The following is a 22,885-nucleotide window of genomic DNA, read 5'->3' as shown; positions in this document are numbered from 1 at the left end:
AGCTAACACTTCCTCTCAGCATCATTCTGACCAGGACTCCTCAGAGAATGTCTGCTGTGAAGATATATTGCTGTGATTGGTTTAATAAAGAGCTGACCAGCCAATAGCTAGTCAGGAGGTATAGGTGGGACTTCTGGGCAGAGAGAGGAAGTAGGAGGCGATAACAGAGGTGCGCTGCTTAGCAGTTTAAGGTTTGGCTCACAAATTAGAGACTGCTGCAAGTGTGCGGCTGCAGGCACTTAGTACAGTCAGGTCCAGACCAGGAAAACCTCTGAACAGATACAAATGTGTAAAAATGTGCTTAGATGCTAAAGAAAGAAAAGAAAATGGGTATATAGTTTAAAAATAACAAAGTGAGGTCTTTAAAGAGAGAGTAAAGTGATATAAAAAGAATAAGCCACATAAAGATGGAAAATACACAGGGTATCTGCATCCTATATGATGCTTTGTTGACTTTGAACTTTTAAAATGCTAATGAACAAAAAAAATAGCTACTGAGAGACACTGGATTATGGAAACTGCTATATTAAACCAACCTATATATTTTAAGAATGTCTTAACTTCAGAATGGAAATCAGAAAATGTGCTGTGTTGGGGGAAAGGTTGTATTTTTTGTTTCCACAGTAAACAAAAAGCTATGGGTTCCTTCAAAATTAATGAAGATCAGATATAATTGGGGGAGACTTCCTGAAAATCTTGGCTACAGACATAAAATAATAATAATAATAAAGACTATAGGACAAATGATATATATGCTGACCCCTCTACTATGGGAACAGCTCTGAGACTGGATTAGACATGATAAATCTTGTTGGCTACAGAGTCCTCATGACTTATTATTACATGCCATCCTTTCATATGGCATGAATAGAGGTTTGGTTATACAGTCCAAACAAACTTATAAAGTCTACAGATGCCTTTTTCTTACTCAAACATAAAACAAAAAACTTTAACTGACTTGTGCACACTACATATTCCATACTTGTGTTAATGTAGATATATATGTTACCTTTAAAAGTTTATGTGTCTTCAGAAAAAAAGAACCAGACACAAACAATGACAAGTAGCCCAGGTGATCTAGCCTCTCAAAATGCCTCTGTTACAATTTCCTCAAAATTCTGCATCCAGAACAACTTCAAAGCTGCTAGCTGAGATGGTCCAGCCACACAGACTATCCAGCCAAGATTTCAGATAAGTTCTATACTTTCCCATTACACAGAGACTAAACAAGAAATAATATAGGTAGCTCTCTCAGGACTTGACCATTATCCCAGTTTTCTCGGGTCCCCTAAAGATGCTATTGCTCCCAGACAAAAGGAAGCAGTCTAGAGAACATGATGCCCACATTCCCAGAGGGTGGGTAGTTTTTGGTAATTCCATGGGTTATGGATGTTGGTTATCGTTTGAGGGGTTGGTTACAAGTTGTCATTGGTCATGGTCAGGAAAAAAGCTGAATGAATGAGATTAGATTCAGGGATCTCTTTCTGAAGGGAAAAAGGGAGAATATAGTATAAAAATTATGGGATAAAATGGTCGATTGTTGAGTCTACTTTTGAACAACTACTAGTCTTAAATATTTTACATTGGTATAGATTTTTGTATATTTAAGGTTATTTTTGTTATACTGTGTACATGTTTCTACTCTTGTTTAAGGTATTGTACCTATATAGCCCATTTAAAAATGTAAAGCTTTAGTCCTTGAAAGCTATTTAGGATAATAAAGAAAGACAGGTTAGTGTTAGTCATCTATAACAATCAAACTTATAGTACCTGATAATTGTTCTAATTGTATATAGCTTTACTATGTTAGAGTTAAAACTTTTCCTTTCTGTTTAGACAAAAAGGGGGAAATGTTGTGGGATATTTGTGCACTGTATGAAGATATATTGCTGTGATTAGTATAATAAAGAGCTGGATGGACAATAGCTAGGCAGGAGGTATAGGTGGGACTTCTGGGCAGAGAGAGGAAGTATAAGGAGGTAACTGAGGCATGCAGGAGATGCCAATGGAACAAATAAGACATATAAGACAGGAAGGTAACCAAGCAACGTGACAGAATGTGGATTAGTAGAAAGAGGTTAATTAAATTGTAAGAGCTAGTTAGAAAAAAGCCTAAGCTAAGACCAAGCTTTCATAATTAATAATAAGTCTCTATGTCATTTGCAAGCTGGCAGTCCAAAGAAAAATCTGACTAGCCTGCTCGGGGTGTAACCCAGGGCCTCATGGATGCTAAGTGTGTGTTCACGCAGTACACTGCCAGGTTTTCTCAGAATCAAACTGTTTGTCACATCCTGGAGACAAGCTCGGACAACATGTAGGCAAACGCCAATGGGGAGTAGGCAGGGATGAGGGCATGCTCCTAGTGGCCAGGGTCACCTGATAGGCCTTGTTGCAGATCCCACAGCTAAAGGGCTTCCCTCCAACATGGGTCACCATGTGCCGCTCCAGCATGGAAGGGGCGCTGAAGATCTTCCCACATGTGGGGCAGGGGTGGTACTCCTTGGAATGCACCTCGTGGATATGCTTCCGGTGATCTTGCAGTGTGGGGAAGCTCATCTTGCATTTCTTGCAGTCATAAGGATCTTCTATGTCTGCTTCCAGGCAGGGCATCCATGGGAGGGAGGGGCAGAGGGAGACAACAGCACAAGCAGCAGTCAGTGAAATGCCACTGTCTCATACAGCAAGATGGAAGGCTGTTCAGACTTCCTGTGGGGCCAGAGTCCAAGGACTCCAAGTCAGTGTGGCAACACTCTGGCTCTACTCCCTTTCCCCGAGGAGGCGGGACTCCTCCAAGCCATTGGACTCACCACCTGTGCAGTGTCAAACTGCTCACCTCCACCGCTTGCTTCCTGCTTACATGTCAAACCCTCCTCCCACCCCCAATCCTGGGTCTACTTTACAGGGAGTGCCATGCTTTTTCCTCCTGTCTGCAGTGACAGGCCTGCCTTCCACTTCCCAGTAGACCTTCCCAACACACCTCTAGAGTGTCGCAGTGTCTCCTGCCAGTGGCAGTAGGGGACACTTTTTTGGTCCCCACTTGAGACCCAACAGTAAAGCCTTTGCACAGACTCCCGGTGAACACTGGGCAGGTGTGTTCAGGAATTTTATTCATGTTAGCTCCCTCACAGCCTGGAGGGTCTAGTGTGAGTCTTTCTTTAAGATTAGGAAAATCAAGGTTTAGAGGTCAACTAATACCTTGCTCAAGGATCTAATTGGGAAAAGGTCTCACCTATACATCCTCAGTGGGAACTCAAAAATATGAAACTACTGCCAGGTGGTGGTGGTATACACCTTTAATCCCAGCACTCGGGAGGCCGAGCCAGGCGGATCTCTGTGAGTTTGAGGCCAACCTGGTCTACAGAGTAAGATCCAGGACAGGCTCCAAAGCTACACAGAGAAACCCTGTCACGAAAACACACACACACACACAAAAAAAAGGAGCTACTGCTGATGGACACTTGCCATCTAGATGACAGAAAACATCAATCTTTTCTTAAAGCAACTGAAAGCAAAATATTTTGATAATAAAATCCTCTGTCCACAAGAAAGGTCCAAGCCATAAGCTCCACCTGTATATATAGTGACTCTGCTTAAATCAGCAATCCTGCCCACAGCAGCCTTCAGAACCACAGGCTAGTTTCCCCATGGAAAGGCCAGGTTTGCACTGTGTTTGAAGACACTTTTGACAGTTTCTATGAGCAATGCTGTGGTCAGGCGAAAGTGGGGCCTAAATGCTGAGCTTGTGTGAATGGTGCACTTTATGGTATGCCAGTGGGCTCCAGGGTATACCAGTGAGCTCCAGGGTATGCCAGTGAGCTCCAGGGTATGCCAGCAGGCTCCAGGGTATACCAGTGAGCTCCAGGGTATGCCAGCGGGCTCCAGGGTATGCCAGCGGGCTCCAGGTTATGAAAGATTGAGTGTGAAGATTAAGGGTCCCCCTCACTAATTCTCCTACTGCTGTGAAAAGAAGACTAAAGCAGAACATCATTTCTCGAGGTTGAGAAGACATCGGAAGTGTGGCACTGGGTCTGGGCCAAACCCCACTCATCTGGAGGGCCACTGTGATCGAGTTCTGGACAGTCTTGCTAACTCCTCGGGGGTACATGACCCAGGAGTCCTCACACATGCTAGGCACATAGGAGCTCTGGCAAAGTCCTCGATGGGTGGCTGACAAGAGATGTGGACATGTTTACAGAGAGCATATGCTGTGAGACACTGTGCCCACAGCCAGACACTGGTGTGAGAAAGAAAGTGGGGGCAGGCAGATGAGAGCATGCAAGAAACACACACTCTGAGGTGGCATATGGTACTCAACAAGGATGTGCTTATCACCCATAACACCAGTCTCTGGCATTTAGTGAGCATTTCTGTGTCAGGCAAAGAATTTAGTCCTTTCCATGTGGTATCTCTGGGGTGGTTTGAACAGGAATGGCTCCCATAGCCTCATATATTTGGATGCTTGGTCATTAGGGAGTGGCACTACTTGACAGGGATTAGGAAGTGTGGCCCTGTTGGACTAGGTGTGGCCCTGTCAGAGAAGTGTGTCACTGGGGGTGGGCTTTAGGGGGTTTCAAATGCTTAAGCCAAGTTGCCTGTGGATCTGGATGAAGAACGCTCAGCTCCTCTCCAGCACCACGTCTGCATGCCACCATGCTTCCCACCATGACGATGATGACCTAGACTTCATGGTGTCTCTTTACCACAACAGAACACTGACTAAGACAATCGCATTTAGTTTTTGTGACAAGCCAAGGTGGTGGCATTACTATTACTATTTATTCCAGTTTGGAAGGGGCAGAGAAGGCTTAGCAGGGCAAAGAAATGAATGTGGAAGGGTCAAACTTCGAGTCTAAAGTCATGTGACCAATTTCAGAGTATGTGTTCTCAGTCTACCTGCTGTGTTGTGTTGACTATATATGCTAATTCCAGGGTATGTATATGGTTACAGGAAAGGAGGATGAAAAAAATGACGAGCCAATCACCCAACAGTGTTTCCTGGTGTGTGTGTGTGTGTGTGTGTGTGTGTGTGTGTGTGTGTGTGTGTGTGTGTGTGTGAGAGAGAGAGAGAGAGAGAGAGAGAGAGAGAGAGAGAGAGAGAGAGAGAGAGGCAGGCAGCTGGGGCAGCCCCAGATAACTCAGTGAAAGCCAATGGCACTGCGTTTGGAGGGAACATGGTAGCACTGCCTAGCACAGTGAACATTAACTCAGAAAGAGCCAGGCTTGCTTCTTTAGAAAAAGCAGGGATAAAAACAGGATGAATGTGGAGAGGGGGCGGGTAGAAAACGGAAGCTGGATGAATTGATGGAATTGTTCCAGTGCAGTGTCCTGGGAGCCTGACAGGGAAGACACTCTCTCCTTCCAACATAATTTGCTTCTGCCAGCCAAACACTGTGAGGTGAGCTAAAGAGACAGGCTGGACAGAGAAGCAGGACATATACAGAGATATGCTAAGGAGGAACTGAGGGGCTGAGGGTTTGACAACATTGGGAGGATAGGGCCCGGAATGGGGGGGCCCAGCTCTGGTGCAGGGATTGCCCTGTTAGCACTGCCACAGGCCTCCTGAGTGCCAAGCATGGCCTGCGGTGTCTGACGCTGCAATTGCAGTACGTACTGTGAAAGGTGTGCAGGTGGATGGAGAGGCCATTGGCTTGCCGGAAGCCCTTTCCACAGTCCCTGCAGACATACGGCTTGTCCCCGGTGTGGGTCCTCACATGCCGGGACAGCTCGATGGATTGGGCGAACACAGCATCACAGTACTGGCATGCATACATTTTCCCTGCAAACGCACATGAGCGTGTAAGAACAAGCACTGAACACGGATGGCACTTCTGCAAACAGAACCCACTCTAAAGCACACACTAGAGAAATGTCACTGGGAGGTGACTTTACCTCAGGCAATGCTGGGTAAGTCTGAGGCACCTCATCAAATGCATGCACCTCACAAACATAACCATCACACAGTGGGTGAGCACGACTGGACGGGGAACAAAGCTCTTGTCTCCAGGAGAACCTGCTTGTTTATCAGGTTTCCACGGAGAGGAAGAGTCCACTCTACTTCCACCAGAGTAAGTCCTGCTGTCCAGAAACGTGAGTTAGATCTTACAAAACACAGTGTGTTCTTGCAAAACACAGCCTAGGTTATGGGAGACCCATCTCACAGGAGAACAATCTAGCATGGATTCCCACTACTACAAAGATGAGCTAGGGATTCAGAGGGGACAAAGTCTTCCAGAGACCCACTCAGTCAGCACACGGCCCTCGATTCCTTCAATTTCCCATGCGCACGAGAACGTAACCAGAGTTAGAAACAGGTGAGGAGCAAGCCTCTCAGGCCAGGAAACAGCTGCTGGGGAGGAGGGTTCCAGATCCGCAAGGCCAGTGCTAGGTCCCACGTCAGCTAGAGCAATGGCCTTGTTCTTGTTTTTTTACTGACCAGGCTTTGAGTAAGATTTTTATACATGTACACACATGCATACAAACACATATGTACAGTATGAATCCCAGCCTATCATCACTCTGATCCAAACTCTTTGGTGGCTTCTTGTAGCAAGAATCTGTTACTGTCACCTTAAAAGTCACTTCTGTGACTGAGTCATGCGTCTTGAGATGAGACACTACACTATCCTATCCAGGTGGCCTAGGGGCATCCCAGATAAGAGGGAGGACAGACACAGAGTCTAAGGAGGAGGCCTGCAATAGGTGCAGAGGCTGGAGTGATGTGGCCTAGAGCCAAGGAGTGTCAGGAACTGAGTCTCCCGATGAAACCATCCCAGATGAAACCTTCGCTTCAGCACTCAGGACCCTTCTAAAAATAACTTCTAACTCCCTGGTGGTAACAACACGTGTTATCTCAAGCTATTATTTTTGGTAATTCATGAGGACAGAAGAGAAAACCCTGCAAGTCTTAGCCCTCAACTCCCCTCTCTGCACACTGCCTCTTAGGAGGGCCCCTCATGATTCTGCTCCCAGCTCTCTGTGGTCCACCCGAAGCTCACTTGCACTGAGGAGAGGTGTGCGCTTCTTCCAGATGTCCCTCTGGCTGGATTGCGCATCTCTCTGAGGCCATCACTGATGGTGTGAACAGCACACCCAGCCCTGTCCTTCCCCATTGCTCCCCAGCCTTAGTTTCCACCATAGCAACAACTACCCTCTCCATTCCTATCACACATTTGCTATTTATCTTGCCCTTTGAAATGTAAGTGCCACAAGAGCAGGGCAAGCATGTTCACAAATCATCTATATCTGGAATAGCACTCAAGAAAGCCATTCACCAGTAAGTGTTTCTTTCTTTTTTGTTTGTTTGGTTTTTCAAGACAGGGTTTCTCTGTATAGCCCTGGCTGTCCTTGAACTTAGGGATCTACCTACCTCTGCTTCTGGGATTAAAGGCATGAGCCACCACTGCCTGACAAGCAAGTGTTTCTTGAGGGCTCTTTGTTGCCATGCACTGTTCTAAGTTCCCTTGAAAGACTGGCAACTCTGTCATCACAGACCTGCGCTCTAATGGGACACTAGGGTGAATGGATTATGGTGCCAATGCCCGTCACATGGTAAGCATGCAGAGAAAAGTGAAAACAAACAAACAAACAGACAACAACAACAACAAAACAGGCTGAGAGCAGTTTCCACTAGGGGGCCAAAGAACCATCACAAGAAGGTGTGGGAGGGAAGGCCTGGAGGAGGGAAGAGGAGCAGAGACCTCTGAAGGGAGAGGCCCCCAGAAAGGAAACAATCCTGGAGGAAGTGCCTGGGGGGCCTGAGGCCTGGCAGGGAAACTAAGGCATGCAGCAGATGAACAGGAGCGATGAGAAGAGCTGTCAGAGTGGCGCCAGGGGCTGAGTCAGGGTCGCCTGGCAGACTCCCACTGCAGATGAAAAGCCACTGCAGTGTTGAGCAGAGGAGTGGACGGAGGCATGGCTACTCATACCTGGGAGCTCTGAGCCCTTCCCTGACCCAGCATTGGACTGGTCCCCACTACAGTCTCCTCCACCATCCTGGGATGCTACCTTGTGATGCACTGATAGTGCTCCCCCCATCTCTACCCCTCCCAGCCCTCAGGCTGGCAGGTACAAGGGCACAAGGGTTCCAGGCCAGTCACCTGGCACTTAGCATGGCCCAGCCACAGAAGTACTCCATCAGCTCTTTCTGTTGCCTCAACACTATTGCAAGTGCAAACAATTCCCCGCTGTATGTAAATACCGACCACAAAGTCCTGCTGCTGCTCTAGCCGACTCTTCAGAAGCCCTCCTGGAAAGCTTTCTGCTGCCTGTGCATACATGGTTACTTCTGCCTTTACTTCCCCAACTATTGTGCCTGCCTAAGGCCAAATGGTTTTAGCTCCCCCAGTGGCACTCTGCACAAAAGGAAGGGTGCCCTCACCTTCCGAGTGCTTCTTCTTGGTGTGGTAAGCCAGGGCTGAGGCCTGAGTGAAGGTCATGAGGCAGTGCTTGCACATGAACGGGCGGTCCCCGGTGTGAAGGCGCAAGTGGTTCTTTAGGGTGGAGTTGGCTGCAAACTTGGCCCCACATTCTTCACAGGAGAAAGGTTTCTCGTCGAAGTGCTCGGTCAGCTTGTGGTACTGCATGCCTAGGTAGGGGTACCAGGCCCAGACGAAACACCATCAGTCAGTTAGGAACACAGCAGGAGCATGTCCAAACATGCTGCATTCGCCAGGCTCATGCTTGAGCCACATGCCAGGCCACCCGAGCCTCAGCACGGCCTGCCATGCCACTCAATGCCCACTAGTCCACCCCCTGCTCCCCAGTCACCTTAGTCTCACTCCTGGTTGAATCTGACATAGAGATTTTTAGCTGACCTTCCCCATTCACTCCTCTCACTTTCATGTTTCATTAGGTTTACCAGACATCAAGGACAAGGGAAAATGATTCCGACTTAATACCTTAGGGTTTCCGTATCAGTAAGTTTCTTATCAATAAGTAAATGGGATGTGGGCACCAACAAACCAGACGTCAAACATCTGGCTACAATTACAATCGCCAGTGTGTGGTGCTAGGTGTTTAGTTCTTCTGTCTTTAAACTTCCTCACAGTGCAGAGAGTGGGGTGAGGGACCTCCCCAACAGTTGGGAGAGCAATGCTCTGGGGGCCGACCCCAGTGCTTATGTTCTTCTCAGATACCGCCATGCCTCTATGAACCTGTCCAAGAGCTGAAGCCATCCATGCTCGTGGCACACACACAGGGCCAGGCTGGAACCCAAGCTACAACATCTGCAGCCACTGTCCTCCACGACTGCCTTCTGACATACCTGAGGCGTGAGCAAACTCTCTTCCGCAGAGGTCGCATGCCACAGGCAGCCGCTTCTTCTTCTTCTTGGGGGCGTCAGGCTCTCCCGCCGTGCCGTGGGTCTCCGGCTGGTGCTTCTGCAGCCCCTTCTCCGAGTCCTTGGTCTCACTGCTGTCCTTACACTGCACCTGTTTGCTCTTGGCCACCCGGCAGCGCTTCATGTGCACCTTCAGACGACAGTAGAAATGGAAGCTCTTGTCACAGGCTTTGCAGATGAAGCTCTTCTTGGCAGAGTCCGGGGAGGCAGAAGTGTCTTTCTCCTGTTGCTCTGGCACAGACTCAGGTTCCCCCCGATCCTTTTGTTCTGTCGGCTGGCAGTCTTCTCTGGCTGCATTGGCTGTTTTCTCCTCTTTGTCCTTGGCTCCAGAGTGAAACCTATCACTCACCATGAACAGACTCTCCTCTCCATTTTCCTTGGTAAGAAACCCTGCACAGGAGAACACTCGTGGCTCTAGGGCTCAGCTTCTATTATGCTTTGCAACTTTTCTAACACACTCTTAGAGGAGACTGGATTATGTGGATGCTCAGGAAACTCAGAAGTAATATTGCTGTCATCTTTACTTCCCACTAAACACAAATAGCATCATATCACACCTGCGCTCCTGGCTGTTAGGTACCAAGGGCACATAAAGGGAGTAAATATCTTGAGATACAACAACCTCTTACATCAACCACTGTTTCTTCTACTCAATATAGAAAGTGCCCTGGGGTCTAGCAGGCCCCAACCCCTGTTCCTTACCACCATGTGCCAATTCCTGCATGAGGGGTTGCAGGCCAGAGAAAGACTTGTGGACACTACACAGGAGGTGACAGAGTGCAGTGGCCGAGACAGATTTCTCCATGCCCTTGCTCAGCACTGCTCTCAGGGCCACTTCAGGACTCACTGTCTCAGAGGATATGCTCAGCATCTAAATGAAAACCAGAGACAGAGCTGTGTTAACATCAGAGTTTCCCTATGTTCCTCAATACCAGGGGGTCGGGGGTGGAGGGTGGGGTGATGTGATATGAATTATAGAAGACACGGAGCTCTCTAGGTAGTTTATGTTTCTCCTTGAGACATATGAGGAGCCCTGTTTTTCAAAGGACAAGAAAATTAGCAAAGTGCAAACCAGGGAAGTACATATCAAGACAGACGTGCAAACTGAGGAACAATGGGGCATGAGTGTTTCCTGCAGGACTGTCTTCTTAGCACCTGGCACCTCTCAAGAAGCCTTTCTAGAACTGAGCATGGGAAGCCTGGAGGGGGCAGGGTATAGGATTCTAGATCTGTGAGCATGGGAAGCCTGGAGGGGGCAGGGTATAGGATTCTAGACCTGAGCATGGGAAGCCTGGGGGGGGGGCAGGGTATAGGATTCTAGATCCGAGCATGGGAAGCCTGGGGGAGGCGCAAGGTATAGGATTTTAGATCTGAGCATGGGAAGCCTAGAGCGGGGGGTGGGTGGTGGGTGGGTGGTGGTGGCAGGGTATAGGATTCTAGATCTGAACACAGGAAGCCTGGAGTGGAGCAGGGTATAGGATTCTAGATCTCAGCATGGGAAGCCTGGGGGGAGCAGGATATAGGATTCTAGAAGTGAGCACAGGAAGCTTGTGTGTGTGTGTCTATAGCATTTGGCAGCGGCTGCTTCTGTAGAGATCAGGATAATTTTTCATAATATATAATTGTCTCCACATCTAGAAGTAATTCTGCATAGAGAGTGGCTTCATATTTTTAGACACTTAGATGTACCCTTTTAAACATCATTTTCTTTCATAAGAAACTCAGCGTTTTAAAGCAAGTTCAAATAGGGGCTTTAAAGAGGCCAGGAATATGATTTCAAAGCTGTCCTCTTTCAGAATGTTAGAGCTGTGGGCAGAGAGTCAGCACACTGAGAAAATGAAGTGAGACCATCCACAGATGGCCACATGGAACTTTCACTTCAGAAGGTATTTTATTTCTGCTCTTTTCAGGTCTATCTAAATAACCCTGATGCCCCTGGAGGCAGGCAGGAGACTAATTAGTGAGGCTAAAGCGATCAACGGCAGAGGCCCCAGCTCTGAAGTGCACAGCACTCTGGAGAGAGACAGGCAGATGAGCCTTGCCTCTGGAGCTCTGCAGGAGCGTGTGCCGCCTTCTTCCCGTCTGAGAGGCAGACTGAGGCGGGGCTGTCACCAGTGGGGATGGTTAGAAACCTGCCCTTGTCTATGTGGATCAAAAGGACACTCCAGGTACATCTGTGGTTTAATTTTATGTTCTTTATTATCCTCCCCTGTTGGAGATGTACATAGCCAAGTCTGGATATCTCTGAGTCTTCCTTAGCCCCCACCTAGATTCTGGGATGCTGGTCACATTGTGAGATGTCTCACCGAAAATGAGCTGGCATTATTTGCTGCCCCATATGGGTAAAGCTTTGTTCTATCTATGTTTATCTTGGCTCTTTCAAGAAGCCAGAAGAAAACATGCAATAAGACCAACTTCCTTCATCTGAGACCAGCTGCTTCTGAGAACATGGTAGAGAAAGAGTCACCATTTCTCCAGCTATTCTAAGCTACGGCAGTTGGAAGATGTGTTCGCTGGGGTTGTATTACTGGCTTCATTCAAATTCCGGCTTCACCGCTTATCGCCAGTGTCCTAGACCGGAAACACAAACCACTTACTCACCAGTTTCCAAGACTGGAAACAACTGTGAAAGCCTGAACTCTTCTGTAAAGGCAGATGTCATCACTTGCCACTTAGGGCTGGAAAGCTAAAGAACAAAGGTGTTCTGTTGTGGAATATTATTTCAACTAGGCAAAGATGTGTTACATTTGTTTATGCGGTGGAATATTAGTTTAAGTGTGTGAAGGTGTGTTACATTTGTTTATGCTGCATTTGTTTAATTATGTAAAGATGTGTTGCATTTATTTCACCATGCCTGCCTAAAGTACCTGGCTGGTCTAATAAAAAGTTGAACAGCCAATAGCTAGGCAGGAGAGAAGAAATCTAGGCTCAAAAAGGAGGAAGAGGAAGAAGAGAACAAGGGAGAAAGAAGGGAGACGCCTGGGGCCAGCAGACACACAAGGAAAGAAGGTAAAAGGCCCTGAGGCAAAGGCAGATAGAGAGAAACAGATTAAGATAAAAGAGCTAGCTAGCACTGAGCATAAGCTAGGCCGAGCACTCATAACTAAAAATAAGTCTCCACGTCATGATTTGGGAGCTGGTTGATGGCCCCAAAGGAAAAGCCTGGCACAGTGTTCTGCAGAGCTGGTGGAGCAGCAGGTATGCAGTAGGCATACGCAGAGAACCAAGATGGCTCCAGGCATCGACCCTGCAAGTTCTACAGAACTCGATAATCACAGTCCTTTACCCACTCCTCCACTCCCCACCTCTTTCACAATCTCAGCCAGACGCTCATCCTCTGAAGAGAAGTGCTTGAGCTCCATCATCTGCTGGACGGCCTCTGTGACCAGCCTGCTATGCCTCAGGATTGTTTCCAAGACAATGCTCTCTGGGGCAGTCACTGAAAGAAAGGGAGGCCAGATACTCAGCCAAACCACGGGCATCATTTTCTCCCTCACCTCTCAACTCCACTCTTCACCAAGACAACACATGGCATCTGTCGCTTCATTTGGGCTAGGAGTGAAGAGAGTAGCCAGCCACTGTAGCCAGCGCATAATAATGAATAAGGGCTTGTCAGCACCCACATCCCCCAACAGTTTCCTTGTCTTTGTGTGTCTTACCACCGATGTCTACATGCACATGGATGCTGTGCCATGTTTGAATTACGACTCTCTAGCTAGCTCCTCAAACACCACTTTCCTGAACACGCTCAAAATCTTTCTTCTTGCTTTCCTCACACACAAAGCACCTTGGTCACCTATGATCACCCCACTGTGTAGGAGAACATGGGAACTTACATGCCACTGCTCCTGAGGGGAGGGACACAGATGGCAACTGTAAGGGAGCCTTCTTGTTTCCCAGGAGTCAACAGTTGTCTTTGTCGGGGCAACACGGTGGCAGAGGGCGGACAACTCACCTGCCCGGAAGAAAGCCCCGGCGCCAGGCTCCCTTCCTACTTCTTCCAAGAGCAGGTTCAGTGGGCAGGTCTGGGCCTCTTGAGCCACTAGCAGCAGCTGCCAAACAGCTGTTGCAGAGAGAGTTTGCCTTTCCAGAGCTGCTGACATCAGGGAACTGAAGCCCCCTGAGCCAGAGTCCTGTTTCACGAGTGTCTCCATAACCTTCAAGATGCAACAGAAACGTGAGTGAGGGACTGGTCCTGAGCTGGTGGCAGGCGGGACAGTCAAGTCTCGGTGCCGGGTTCGGGAGAAGGTGTTCAGGGAGTGGAGGTCTTTGCAACTTTCACCTCTTTCAACCTGGGAGGCTTTTATAATCACATTTACTCTGTGTATAGGGGCTGGGGTATGGAGTCAGGGACACAGCCTAGTAGTAGAAAGCTTAACATACACGAGGCCCTGGGTGTGTGTATATACACACACAAAATAATTATAGCTCAAAGTCAGTCTCTCTCTCTCTCTCTCTCTCTCTCTCTCTCTCTCTCTCTCTCTCTCTCTCTCTCTCTCTCTGTGTGTGTGTGTGGTTTGGTTTATAGGCAGGATTTCACTGTGCATCCCAGGCTGGCCTTGAACTCATAATCCTCTTCTCCTTGGCAATGGGATTATAGGTGCGCACTGCCAAACCTGGCTACTGACAGAGTTCTTATTTGTGATGAAGTTCTTTGTTCCTTTTCATGAATGCTTTTCTTTATTACTATAGAACTATGCAATGCAAAATACAGAACTACGCCGGGCGGTGGTGGCGCACGCCTTTAATCCCAGCACTCGGGAGGCAGAGCCAGGCGGATCTCTGTGAGTTCGAGGCCAGCCTGGACTACCAAGTGAGTTCCAGGAAAGGCGCAAAGCTACACAGAGAAACCCTGTCTCGAAAAACAAAAAAACAAACAAACAAACAAAAAATACAGAACTACAACTCTTTAGGCCACTGAGATGGCTGAGGGAGTAATGGCCCTGGCCACCATGTCTAATGAGCTCAGTTTGATTCCTAGAACTCACCTGATAGGAGAGAACTGAGAGAAAGTTGTCCACTCTACAAACTAAATAAACAAAACTTTAAAAAAAAGAAACTGTGAGAGAGCGGGATGTCCGTCTTCGGGTCATAGTAATTGTGGTGTTGATCACCCGGAAGCGATCACAGTGCCACACTGTGGAAAGGGGAGGCAAGCATAAAACTGGACCAAACCTCCATGTCTGTTTGGGAGGAAGACAGGTGTGGCCGCTGGATGGTCGGACACAGATGCCAGCAAGAAGAAAGGGATTCCCCAGGGAGAGGACACCCAAAAAGTACATCCCTGGAACAAAAATGATCTTCGCTGGAATTAAGAAGAAGGGAGAAAGAGCAGACCTAATTGCTTAGCTTAAGAAGACTACTAATGAGTAATTCCACTGCCTTATTTATTATAAAACCAATGACTCATGGCTTTTAAGGTATACCATAATTTAATTCATACACCAAAATTCAGCAGATCATGAATGGTTCAGTGTTTTTGTTGGACAGTCCTGATTTAAGTAAAACTGACTTGTAGCAAAGTGGATATGATCTTGTAAAAGAAAAAAAAAAAGAAAGAAAGAAAAAACTGCAACTGTTCTATTTGGCACTTACCCTTAGAAAACAAGTCACCTTCTAGTTCTCCTTCTTGGCATTTCTCAAGATAGTGGTGCATATGTATTTATAGAAAATGCAAATGTGTGTGTATACATAGCCATATTTCCCCTCCCTCCCTCCCGCTCACCTCTCTGTCTCCAGGGGCTAAGCTCTTCACATGTGAGATCATCTTCAGCAGCACCTGGTTGTCTGTGAGAACCTCAGACAGGTTTTCGTGGTACTTTCTCAACAGCTCAGCACCATAGTCCTCAGGGCTAGGGAGGGCTGGAAGGAGAGCAGTACAACGGTAAGGCCACAGACAAGTTTGGGAGAACAGCAGCTGAGGGCTGTTTGTGCCGCAGAGCAGAGGCCCGCGGCTAGCCCCGGGCTGCACACACAGCATCCAGGTCTCCTCTGGTCTACACAGAACCACCTGTGCTTCAGGGTTGTTGAAACAGACCAGTGCCTGGTAGAAGCCAGGGATGCTCAGCAGGCGGGTAATGAGGAGGCTGCACTTGCAAGAGGCTCTGACGTACAGATTCAGGGGGTCGTCCTCACAATGCCCAGGGTAAAGGATCCATATGGTGATCCCAAATACCACCCGCCACCAGTCCAGGCTGTTCAGATGCCCTCTGAGCCCATCTGTTAGCTACTTCTTAAGTCAGATTTCCTTAAAGGTAAAGAAAATACAGGAAATCCACACAAAACTAAATCCCTTAGTTTATAAATAGTTACGTTTTTATTTTCCTCTTTGACCCAGTAAATCCACTTCTGGAAACTAAGCCAAAACAAAACAAAACAAAACAACAATAACAAAAAAAACCCCTAAAGGCAAAGAACCATTGCCATGGTGGAGCCATGGTGGAGCCATGGTGGGCCATGGTGATGATACTGACTGTGGAGACAGTCTCTAATATGTGCTGAGAGTCCACTATGTGCCAGGCACTTTACTAAATGTTTACTGGTGTCATTTCACAATGGCCACAAAAATGAATATGACAGGTACAACTCTTACACCCATTCCAGGGACTATGAGGTTCATAAAGTGAAGCTGCATGCTTAAGGTCAAACAGCCACAAAATGGCACCATGACTTCCAGGCTTCCCGTTATACCACATCAGCCCAAATCAGGGCATGTGTAACATAACATGCACATCTGTGTGATAGAAAAGTATACGTCCTTCAAAAAAGATTGGAATTTTCAGAAATGCAAGAGACTCTTTTGCTATTGTTAAGTGGGCAATCATACAACTAAAAGGTAAGGTAATCTATAAACATGAGCACACATCTCAGTGTCAACAGTAAAGGACTTGGGAGCGGGGGGGGGGGGGGGGGGGGGGGTAAAGCAATAGCTGATTTTCTTCATTTGTGGGAACTGTCCCACTTTGTGTATATGTATATATAAATCACTATAAGCTGGAGAAAAGCCCTCCTGTTTCCCAGAAAGCCATCTTGGTCCTATATGCTCTGGCATGGGGCAAAGTAGTTCCAGCTGGGCTAAGAAAGGAAACGAGCTCCCTCCCCCAAGCTGAGGGACACCAAGGGGGCTGGCTACCTGGGGATTGGAGCACACAGCTGGGAAGGGGGCAATCAGGATTTGAATTAGCCACTCACATTCACCCACACAGTCTGCTGGGATGCACAGCCTCCTGGGCCCCTCTGTCCTCCGTTCAGTTTCACAGGTGACCCTGGCTAGCCCTGTGGGAGGAGGGTCCATTAATAAGCCTGAACCATAGAGATCCTAGGAGGGAGCTTAATGAAGAAGAGTCCTCAGATTCCAACTGATCTGACAGCGAGCTTGCTTCGCAATGCAACACCATTCCTTAACACAGCTCTTCTTCCCAGCATGGGGCCAGGAGGGAGCTTTAAACTGTGATTTTCTGTACAAGCGCTCCTGTCCAGAGACTGAACAATTAACTCGTACCTGCAGTACCAGGCGACTCCGCTACTTTCTGCAAATTCTCCAGCAGGAGGCCCAGGTTTGGGAACGCCGTCCTCACAGCCTGGAGGAGTTTTACCAGGCTCTCCGCAGGCAGGGTCTTCTCTTCAGCCATTCTGTGCAACAGCTTCTCTATCGTCTCCTTGGGTGTTCTGCCCTCACAGCAGTTCAGAATCACCTGCAGGGGCATGCAATCAGGCAGACACTGTTACTGCAATTCAAAATGGATCGAACGCTGCCAGAAAGCCAGCAAGAGAGCCTTACCAGATGCCCTCTCCAAGCCCTCCCCAGCTGGTCTCCAGCACTACTTTTTGTCAGAGTCCCTTTTTCTGTTTGTTTTTTTTTTTTAATCTCAAACATTCTCCAAACAAATAGCTCTATGAAACTCTTCCCCAGCAGTAAGTCCTTTGCTTCCAACAGCTTGCACTGTCTGAAAACCTTTTTTAGAAACAGGACTGGTCTAGTATTTGTTATATAGCCCAGGCTTGCCTTGAACTCATGGCAATCCTCCTGCTTCAGCCTCTCAAGTGCTAGAGGAACAGGTGTGCACCAGCACAGCCAGCTGAAAGCCCTTCACACTTGGCTGGTATAGTCCAGGAAGCAGTGCACATCTGACCAGCTCTTTGGATCCTTTCTGCTTGAGACACCAAGACTGAGAAACAGGCCAGTGCTCAACACTGTTAAACACTTAACACTATCTCTGTTCCACATTCAATTCTGTTTATGGACTTCTACTCTATTTGAATACTAAAAAAACTTTAGTCTCTGGTTACAAAACAATAAAGTGTTCTTTCAGATTATTTTCTTGTAAAATCTTTTGTTTGTAGAGACCAGGTCTTACTATGGCTGTCCTGTCTGTCCTGGTACTTACTCTACAACACAGTTTGGCCTCAAACTCAGGGAAATTCTCCTGCTTCAACCTCCTGAGCATTGAGGTTACAGTGTGTGCTCCTAGGCTTTGTGGGTTTGTGTGTATACATGCCTGTACTTCTGTGCTGTGCACGCGGGCACACACACACACACACACACACACACACACACACTCCTATGCTCTGTACATGCAAAGGCCAGAGGAAGACCTGGGTGTCCTGTTCTATCAACTTTTACCTTATTCCCTTGAGACTAGGGTCTTTCACTGAACTCAGATCTTGGCCTGCCAGCCCCAGTGATCTCTCTCTGCCTCAGCCCCAGCACCCCCACCTACAGGCACACATGGTGACTCTGCCTATTTAGTACACGGGTGCTGGGATCCACACTCAGGTCCTCACGCTCATTCAGCTCTCTTACCCACCAACCCATCTCCCCAGCCTCTCAATGGCCACACATTTCAGCTCCACTCACGACTCAACAGTCAATTTCCCTTGATCTTTCTTGGTTTGTCAATGGGTTTTCTGAACAAAAGGGTCACAAGGCTCTAGAAAATATGCTGAACAATTAAACACATGACAGACATTTTCCTACTGCCACAGAACTATTTCTTTTCTTTCGAGACAGGATCTGTAGTGCTATATTGTGTGCCCTAATAAACTTGCCTGAGGATCAGAGAAACAGAACAGCCAGCTACTAGTTCTTACCTCAGGCAAGTTTATCAGGGTATACAATATATCACTACAAAGGTTTCTCTGTGTAACAGCCCTGGCTGTCCTAGACCTTGCAGACCAGGCTGGCCTCAAACTCACAGAGATCTACCTGCCTCTGCCTCCCACGTGCTGGATTAAAAGTGTGCGCCACCACACCCTGGCACAGAACTATTTCTTGATGGACCACAGTGCAATATGCATAGTATGACTCTTACAGAATTAAGAGAGCAGATTATTTCAATGTATTTGGTCCATGGATCCACAGCAACTGAGCTGTGAGCCTTCCTCTGGGAAATGTCTGCTCTCAGGAGATAGTCAAGCAGATTAGTCACAGAAGCATGCCAGCAGCTGCCATTATCAAATTAGCTCTGTTATAAAATAACAAATTGAGCTTTAAAACCAAATTGGCTTTCTACATATGAAAGGAATATATATATATATACACACACATATATATATATATATATGTATATATATATATGATAAGTTGTCATATTCCCTGTTAGTCATTTTTCTTTGGATAAAGTCTAATATATGGTAGATATCGACTAAGAAAATCATAATTTAAAATTTAAGAGCCTGTATTTAAAAACCTGTAGTGACTTCAGCACCAACCCTTTACTCTTAAGCAGCTTTCTGATGCCCAACGAAGCAGCTCAGGGATGGCTCTTATGGCCAGACTGACTCAGTTTGTACCCCAGTTCTAGCTAGTCATGCTGTGTGACTTCGGACAAGTTACATGATTCTTGGAAGCTCGTTTTCCCCACCTGCAAAGGATGATAACTGCACCAACTCCTGAACTGTTCTTCTGAGGATCCTGTGAGATGAGGCTGCTGCTTACAGAGCCCGGTGTGACTGCTAAGGACACACATGCTCCTTCAGAAGCATGCTGCCATTACCAACAAGCCATCTGCACAGTGGTAAGGATGCTCTCAGTGTGCTCAGGCCCAGCAGAGCCCAGGTGAGCTCAGCAGAGCCTCAGCCTCCTCAAGCTCCCAGTTCTTAGGAGGATGGTCTCTGTCCATGAGGTTATAGAGCTGCTCAGAAGGAAAATTTAGGAACAGCAGAAGTCTTTAGTACATCACTTAGCAGGTCATATGCAGCAAGCAAAAGGCAACTATAGCAATTGCCCTGAAGTAAGAAATTTTTCTTTCTCATTTTTTCATAGAAAGAACTCAAGGCTTTTACAGATAAAGCATGAAAAGCATAATTTCATAAAAGAAGTTCTGTTCCTTCCCCACGGTGCCATGACACTGTGGCCATGGACTCAACATTCACTTCTGGAGTCGGCTTGGCTGGGCTTCTGAGTCTTCTAGGAGCAGCTGCTGAAGCTGTATGACCCCAGCTTAAGAAGTGTTGCTGTGATTTGCAACTAATTTAAGTTCTGCCCAGCCTTTTTCATCAAGTAAACCGAAAGTGACAGAAGAAAATGACAGTGTGGTCTATCCTGCAGCAGAGCTTAGGGCTGGGGCTGGTTCCACCTCTAAGTGCTGTTTTACAAGATAATGGAACAGCTCAAAGGCCACTTTCAGCCTAGCTCATCAGGAAAGAGCTGGGAGGAATAATCGAATGAAATCTCTCAACAGGGAATCAGAGGCTTCTGGTGCAATAAGCAACTTACTGAAACTGAGTGCCTAAGATTACACCTAATCTGAAACCTCAGGAGGAAAACACAAGCTCATTCCCACCATATTAGCACTGTCTATGAATTTTACAAAACTTTAAAACATCAATTTCTAAAATACATTTTTGAGATTAGAAGCTTCCCCCAACTGTCTGTCTGCCTGGATAGTCAACCTAAGATGGCTCAGGCAGATGGAATCTAGGACCCAGACCACTATGAACCCAGTGCTATCACACCAATGGTTTGGAAACCATCTCTCCTGAGCATCTAAGTCATTCTCTCAGTTTTAAGAAGTAATGCCATCTCTCTCCCCACCCTTCCTTCTAGATAGACATATTTTTAGCACAAAGTTGAAATCGATAACACCAACAAATACAGTTATCTAGTTGCCCTAAGAAGTCATGCCAGCAGTTTTATGAGGGTTTTAGCAGCTAGCTGTTGGGAGAATAAACTGCTATGACCTTCCTGAAGGGCAATTTGACAATGTCCACAAAGACTTTTACACTCTATTCTAAAATTCCATTTAAAAATTACCCTAAGGAAATAATATTGAGAAGTCTGCAGAGCTTTGCCTGCAAGGATGTCCTCTACAACATCATTTATAAGACAAAGTAGTGGCAACAAATGCCCAAGAATAAAGAGTGAATGAGTCATGGGATGCCCATTAGGATATAATGCTCCCCCGTCCCTTAGTGCAGACAGAGATGTGTGGTAGCAGAGAAGAGCCACGAGTTTGTACTGCCTCATCCAGGACTCCAAGGAGACAAAGGGAAGCACATGCTGCTAGCAGGAGCCTCTCGGTTTTTTACAAATTTACTTTTGCTTGTTTTCTTGTGTATCTACATATTAACCATGTATCCCTTCTGTAAATACGAAAAGAATCACAATTACAAATGTGCCACGACATTCAACTCTTGCTACAACGGTGTCCCGTGAAGTCAGAGTCACAGCAGCAGTAGTAGTGTCATCTGCCCATCCACCTGCCCAGTGGCCACGTGCTGCAGAGCTATGGCAAGAAATGGAAAGGAGCATGCGACAGGAACCTCCAATCAGCCAAGGTGATTACTACGCAGAAGGTATCAAAACATCACAAGGCAGAAAGCACTTCATGCAGCAAAGGTGCCAGGAACACGCTCTGCAGAAGTTCAGAAGGGGGCAGAGGCTTGACACAGTTACCCTTTTTTCGGAGACAGGCAGGAATTCCTCCTTGGCTGTTTCCAGGAACTCCACAATAGGTCTGAGCTGTGTTACACACTGGATCAGGTCCTCTTTGTGTTCCAGTAACAGAACAGACAAGGTCTTTCCCTCCCCTGCGCTCCCTGGGGGAGAAAGAATTAGAGACACACAAGAGAAGCTAGTCAATTTGAAGAAAATGACAGTGTGGTCTGTCGAGAGAGATCTAACAGAATAGTAAAGTGCTTCGGTGCACCTGAATGCAGAATCACTTTTGGAGAGGAAAATACTTTATTATTCTGTTTAAACTCTATGAAAGGAAAAATGTTTCATTTATCTGTCGAAATACAAAGCTTCAGAGGCAGCCAGAGGTTAACTTCTGGTAGGCAAGGCCACTGCTTTGTACCTAACCCAAATGAGAGCAACTTCAGCTTTAAGTGCTGGCAGCGAACCAGTCACTTGAGGCACTGCTTTGGACATTTGGCTCTTTGAAAGGCATGAGGACAGTGACAGTAGCCCCAGTTTGCTGAGGTGCCAGCCCAGATAACTAGGGCTGAAACGGAGACTCACATGGAGACTGTACATATTTAACATGCAGCTTTTGGGATGGCACAAGAACCTACATGAAAGCCACCAACGATACACATCACTGGCTGGAACTCTAAAAGCTGGGTCACCCAGGTGGCCAGAATGCCCTCCTACCTTCTGGCTGAAGCTGAGACACCTTCTCTGCAGGTGTGGACTCCTGGTACAGTCTCATCAGAGACAAGACCACCTGCACATCTAGGCTCCCATCGTGCACTTTGTCCAGGATTCTCTGGAATACTGAGCCTCCTCCTTCATCCTTGAGACATCCCATTATGGTCTGTGAACCAAGTGCCCAGAGAGAAAGAGAGACTAATTACCCACAAGAACTACACCTATGGTGTAAGGGCTCTGACGACTTGACCTCACACCTCTCCCTCAGCCCTTCACCCACTGCACCAGCTTGTAAGTACAGCAACCCAACCAGCTCAACTGCCAGGGCACCCACTCCCATCCCCTAAGCCTTCCTTCAGGACCTCACAGGCCCACTTCCTCCCTGCTGGTCCTCCCTGTACTGGACACACATGCTGTAACTGTTTCATGACCGCTTTCTCCTTGGGGACTTTTGGGAAGGCAGCAATCATGCTCCCAGGACTCTACAGCCTCAGCAAGAAGCACAGCCCGCCACATAGTAGGTGTGCAGTATATGTCTAACGAATGCAATGCACTTCTTGCCTAATTAGACCTTTCTGAATCTTAAGACACTGGATATTTCCCAGGCAAAGATATCTGAATTTCAAATTGAATGAACTGTCATTTTACTGTTTGAGAATGCAATTAAAATCTTGGGAGTTAGGAAAAAAGAACACTTTAAGTCATTTACATTCTGAATGATAGACTATTTAGAAAGACATGGGCCTTATTACCTTTAGATATATTCTGTAATGAGGCTAACAATGTGTTGGCTTATAGGTGCCAGCTGTCAGAGAACATGATTCACATATTAATTACCCCATGGTAAGGGCTGCTCCTGCTCTAGACAGGGAAGTGTCAAAGTTTCCTCTGGAAGCAATACTCACACACAGCCTGTCCTGCCTCTTGCCTCGTGCTGACCTTCCAATAGCATTAGG

The 22,885-nt window shown here is 47.0% G+C and overlaps 1 protein-coding gene across 7 annotated transcripts in view; it reads right to left on the bottom strand.

The window, feature by feature from the left end:
* Zbtb40 (zinc finger and BTB domain containing 40) overlaps nucleotides 1-22,885 on the bottom strand; it is a 74,445-nt gene that overhangs the window by 8,429 nt on the left and 43,131 nt on the right. For 3 of the 7 annotated variants that reach the window (XM_052715822.1, XM_052715821.1, XM_052715823.1), the window contains 12 exons: nucleotides 21,933-22,095; nucleotides 21,234-21,376; nucleotides 16,839-17,031; nucleotides 16,529-16,612; nucleotides 15,063-15,199; nucleotides 13,293-13,494; nucleotides 12,643-12,776; nucleotides 10,040-10,208; nucleotides 9,263-9,727; nucleotides 8,378-8,584; nucleotides 5,612-5,776; nucleotides 2,377-2,591 (listed from right to left, as the gene is read on the bottom strand). In XM_052715822.1, the coding sequence (XP_052571782.1) occupies nucleotides 2,377-2,591; nucleotides 5,612-5,776; nucleotides 8,378-8,584; nucleotides 9,263-9,727; nucleotides 10,040-10,208; nucleotides 12,643-12,776; nucleotides 13,293-13,494; nucleotides 15,063-15,199; nucleotides 16,529-16,612; nucleotides 16,839-17,031; nucleotides 21,234-21,376; nucleotides 21,933-22,095 (2,277 nt within the window). The remainder of the gene's footprint in view (nucleotides 1-2,376; nucleotides 2,592-5,611; nucleotides 5,777-8,377; nucleotides 8,585-9,262; nucleotides 9,728-10,039; nucleotides 10,209-12,642; nucleotides 12,777-13,292; nucleotides 13,495-15,062; nucleotides 15,200-16,528; nucleotides 16,613-16,838; nucleotides 17,032-21,233; nucleotides 21,377-21,932; nucleotides 22,096-22,885) is intronic. The other 4 variants (XM_052715826.1, XM_052715824.1, XM_052715827.1 and 1 more) reach the window with 4 other exon arrangements.

This window comes from Peromyscus californicus, unplaced genomic scaffold (assembly GCF_007827085.1).
Source record: "Peromyscus californicus insignis strain IS unplaced genomic scaffold, ASM782708v3 Scaffold_5__1_contigs__length_169319896, whole genome shotgun sequence".
In the NCBI taxonomy this organism is placed as follows: domain Eukaryota; kingdom Metazoa; phylum Chordata; class Mammalia; order Rodentia; family Cricetidae; genus Peromyscus; species Peromyscus californicus.
The sequence above is the reverse complement of the archived record's forward strand: the minus strand, read 5'-3'. Positions and strand labels throughout refer to the sequence as shown.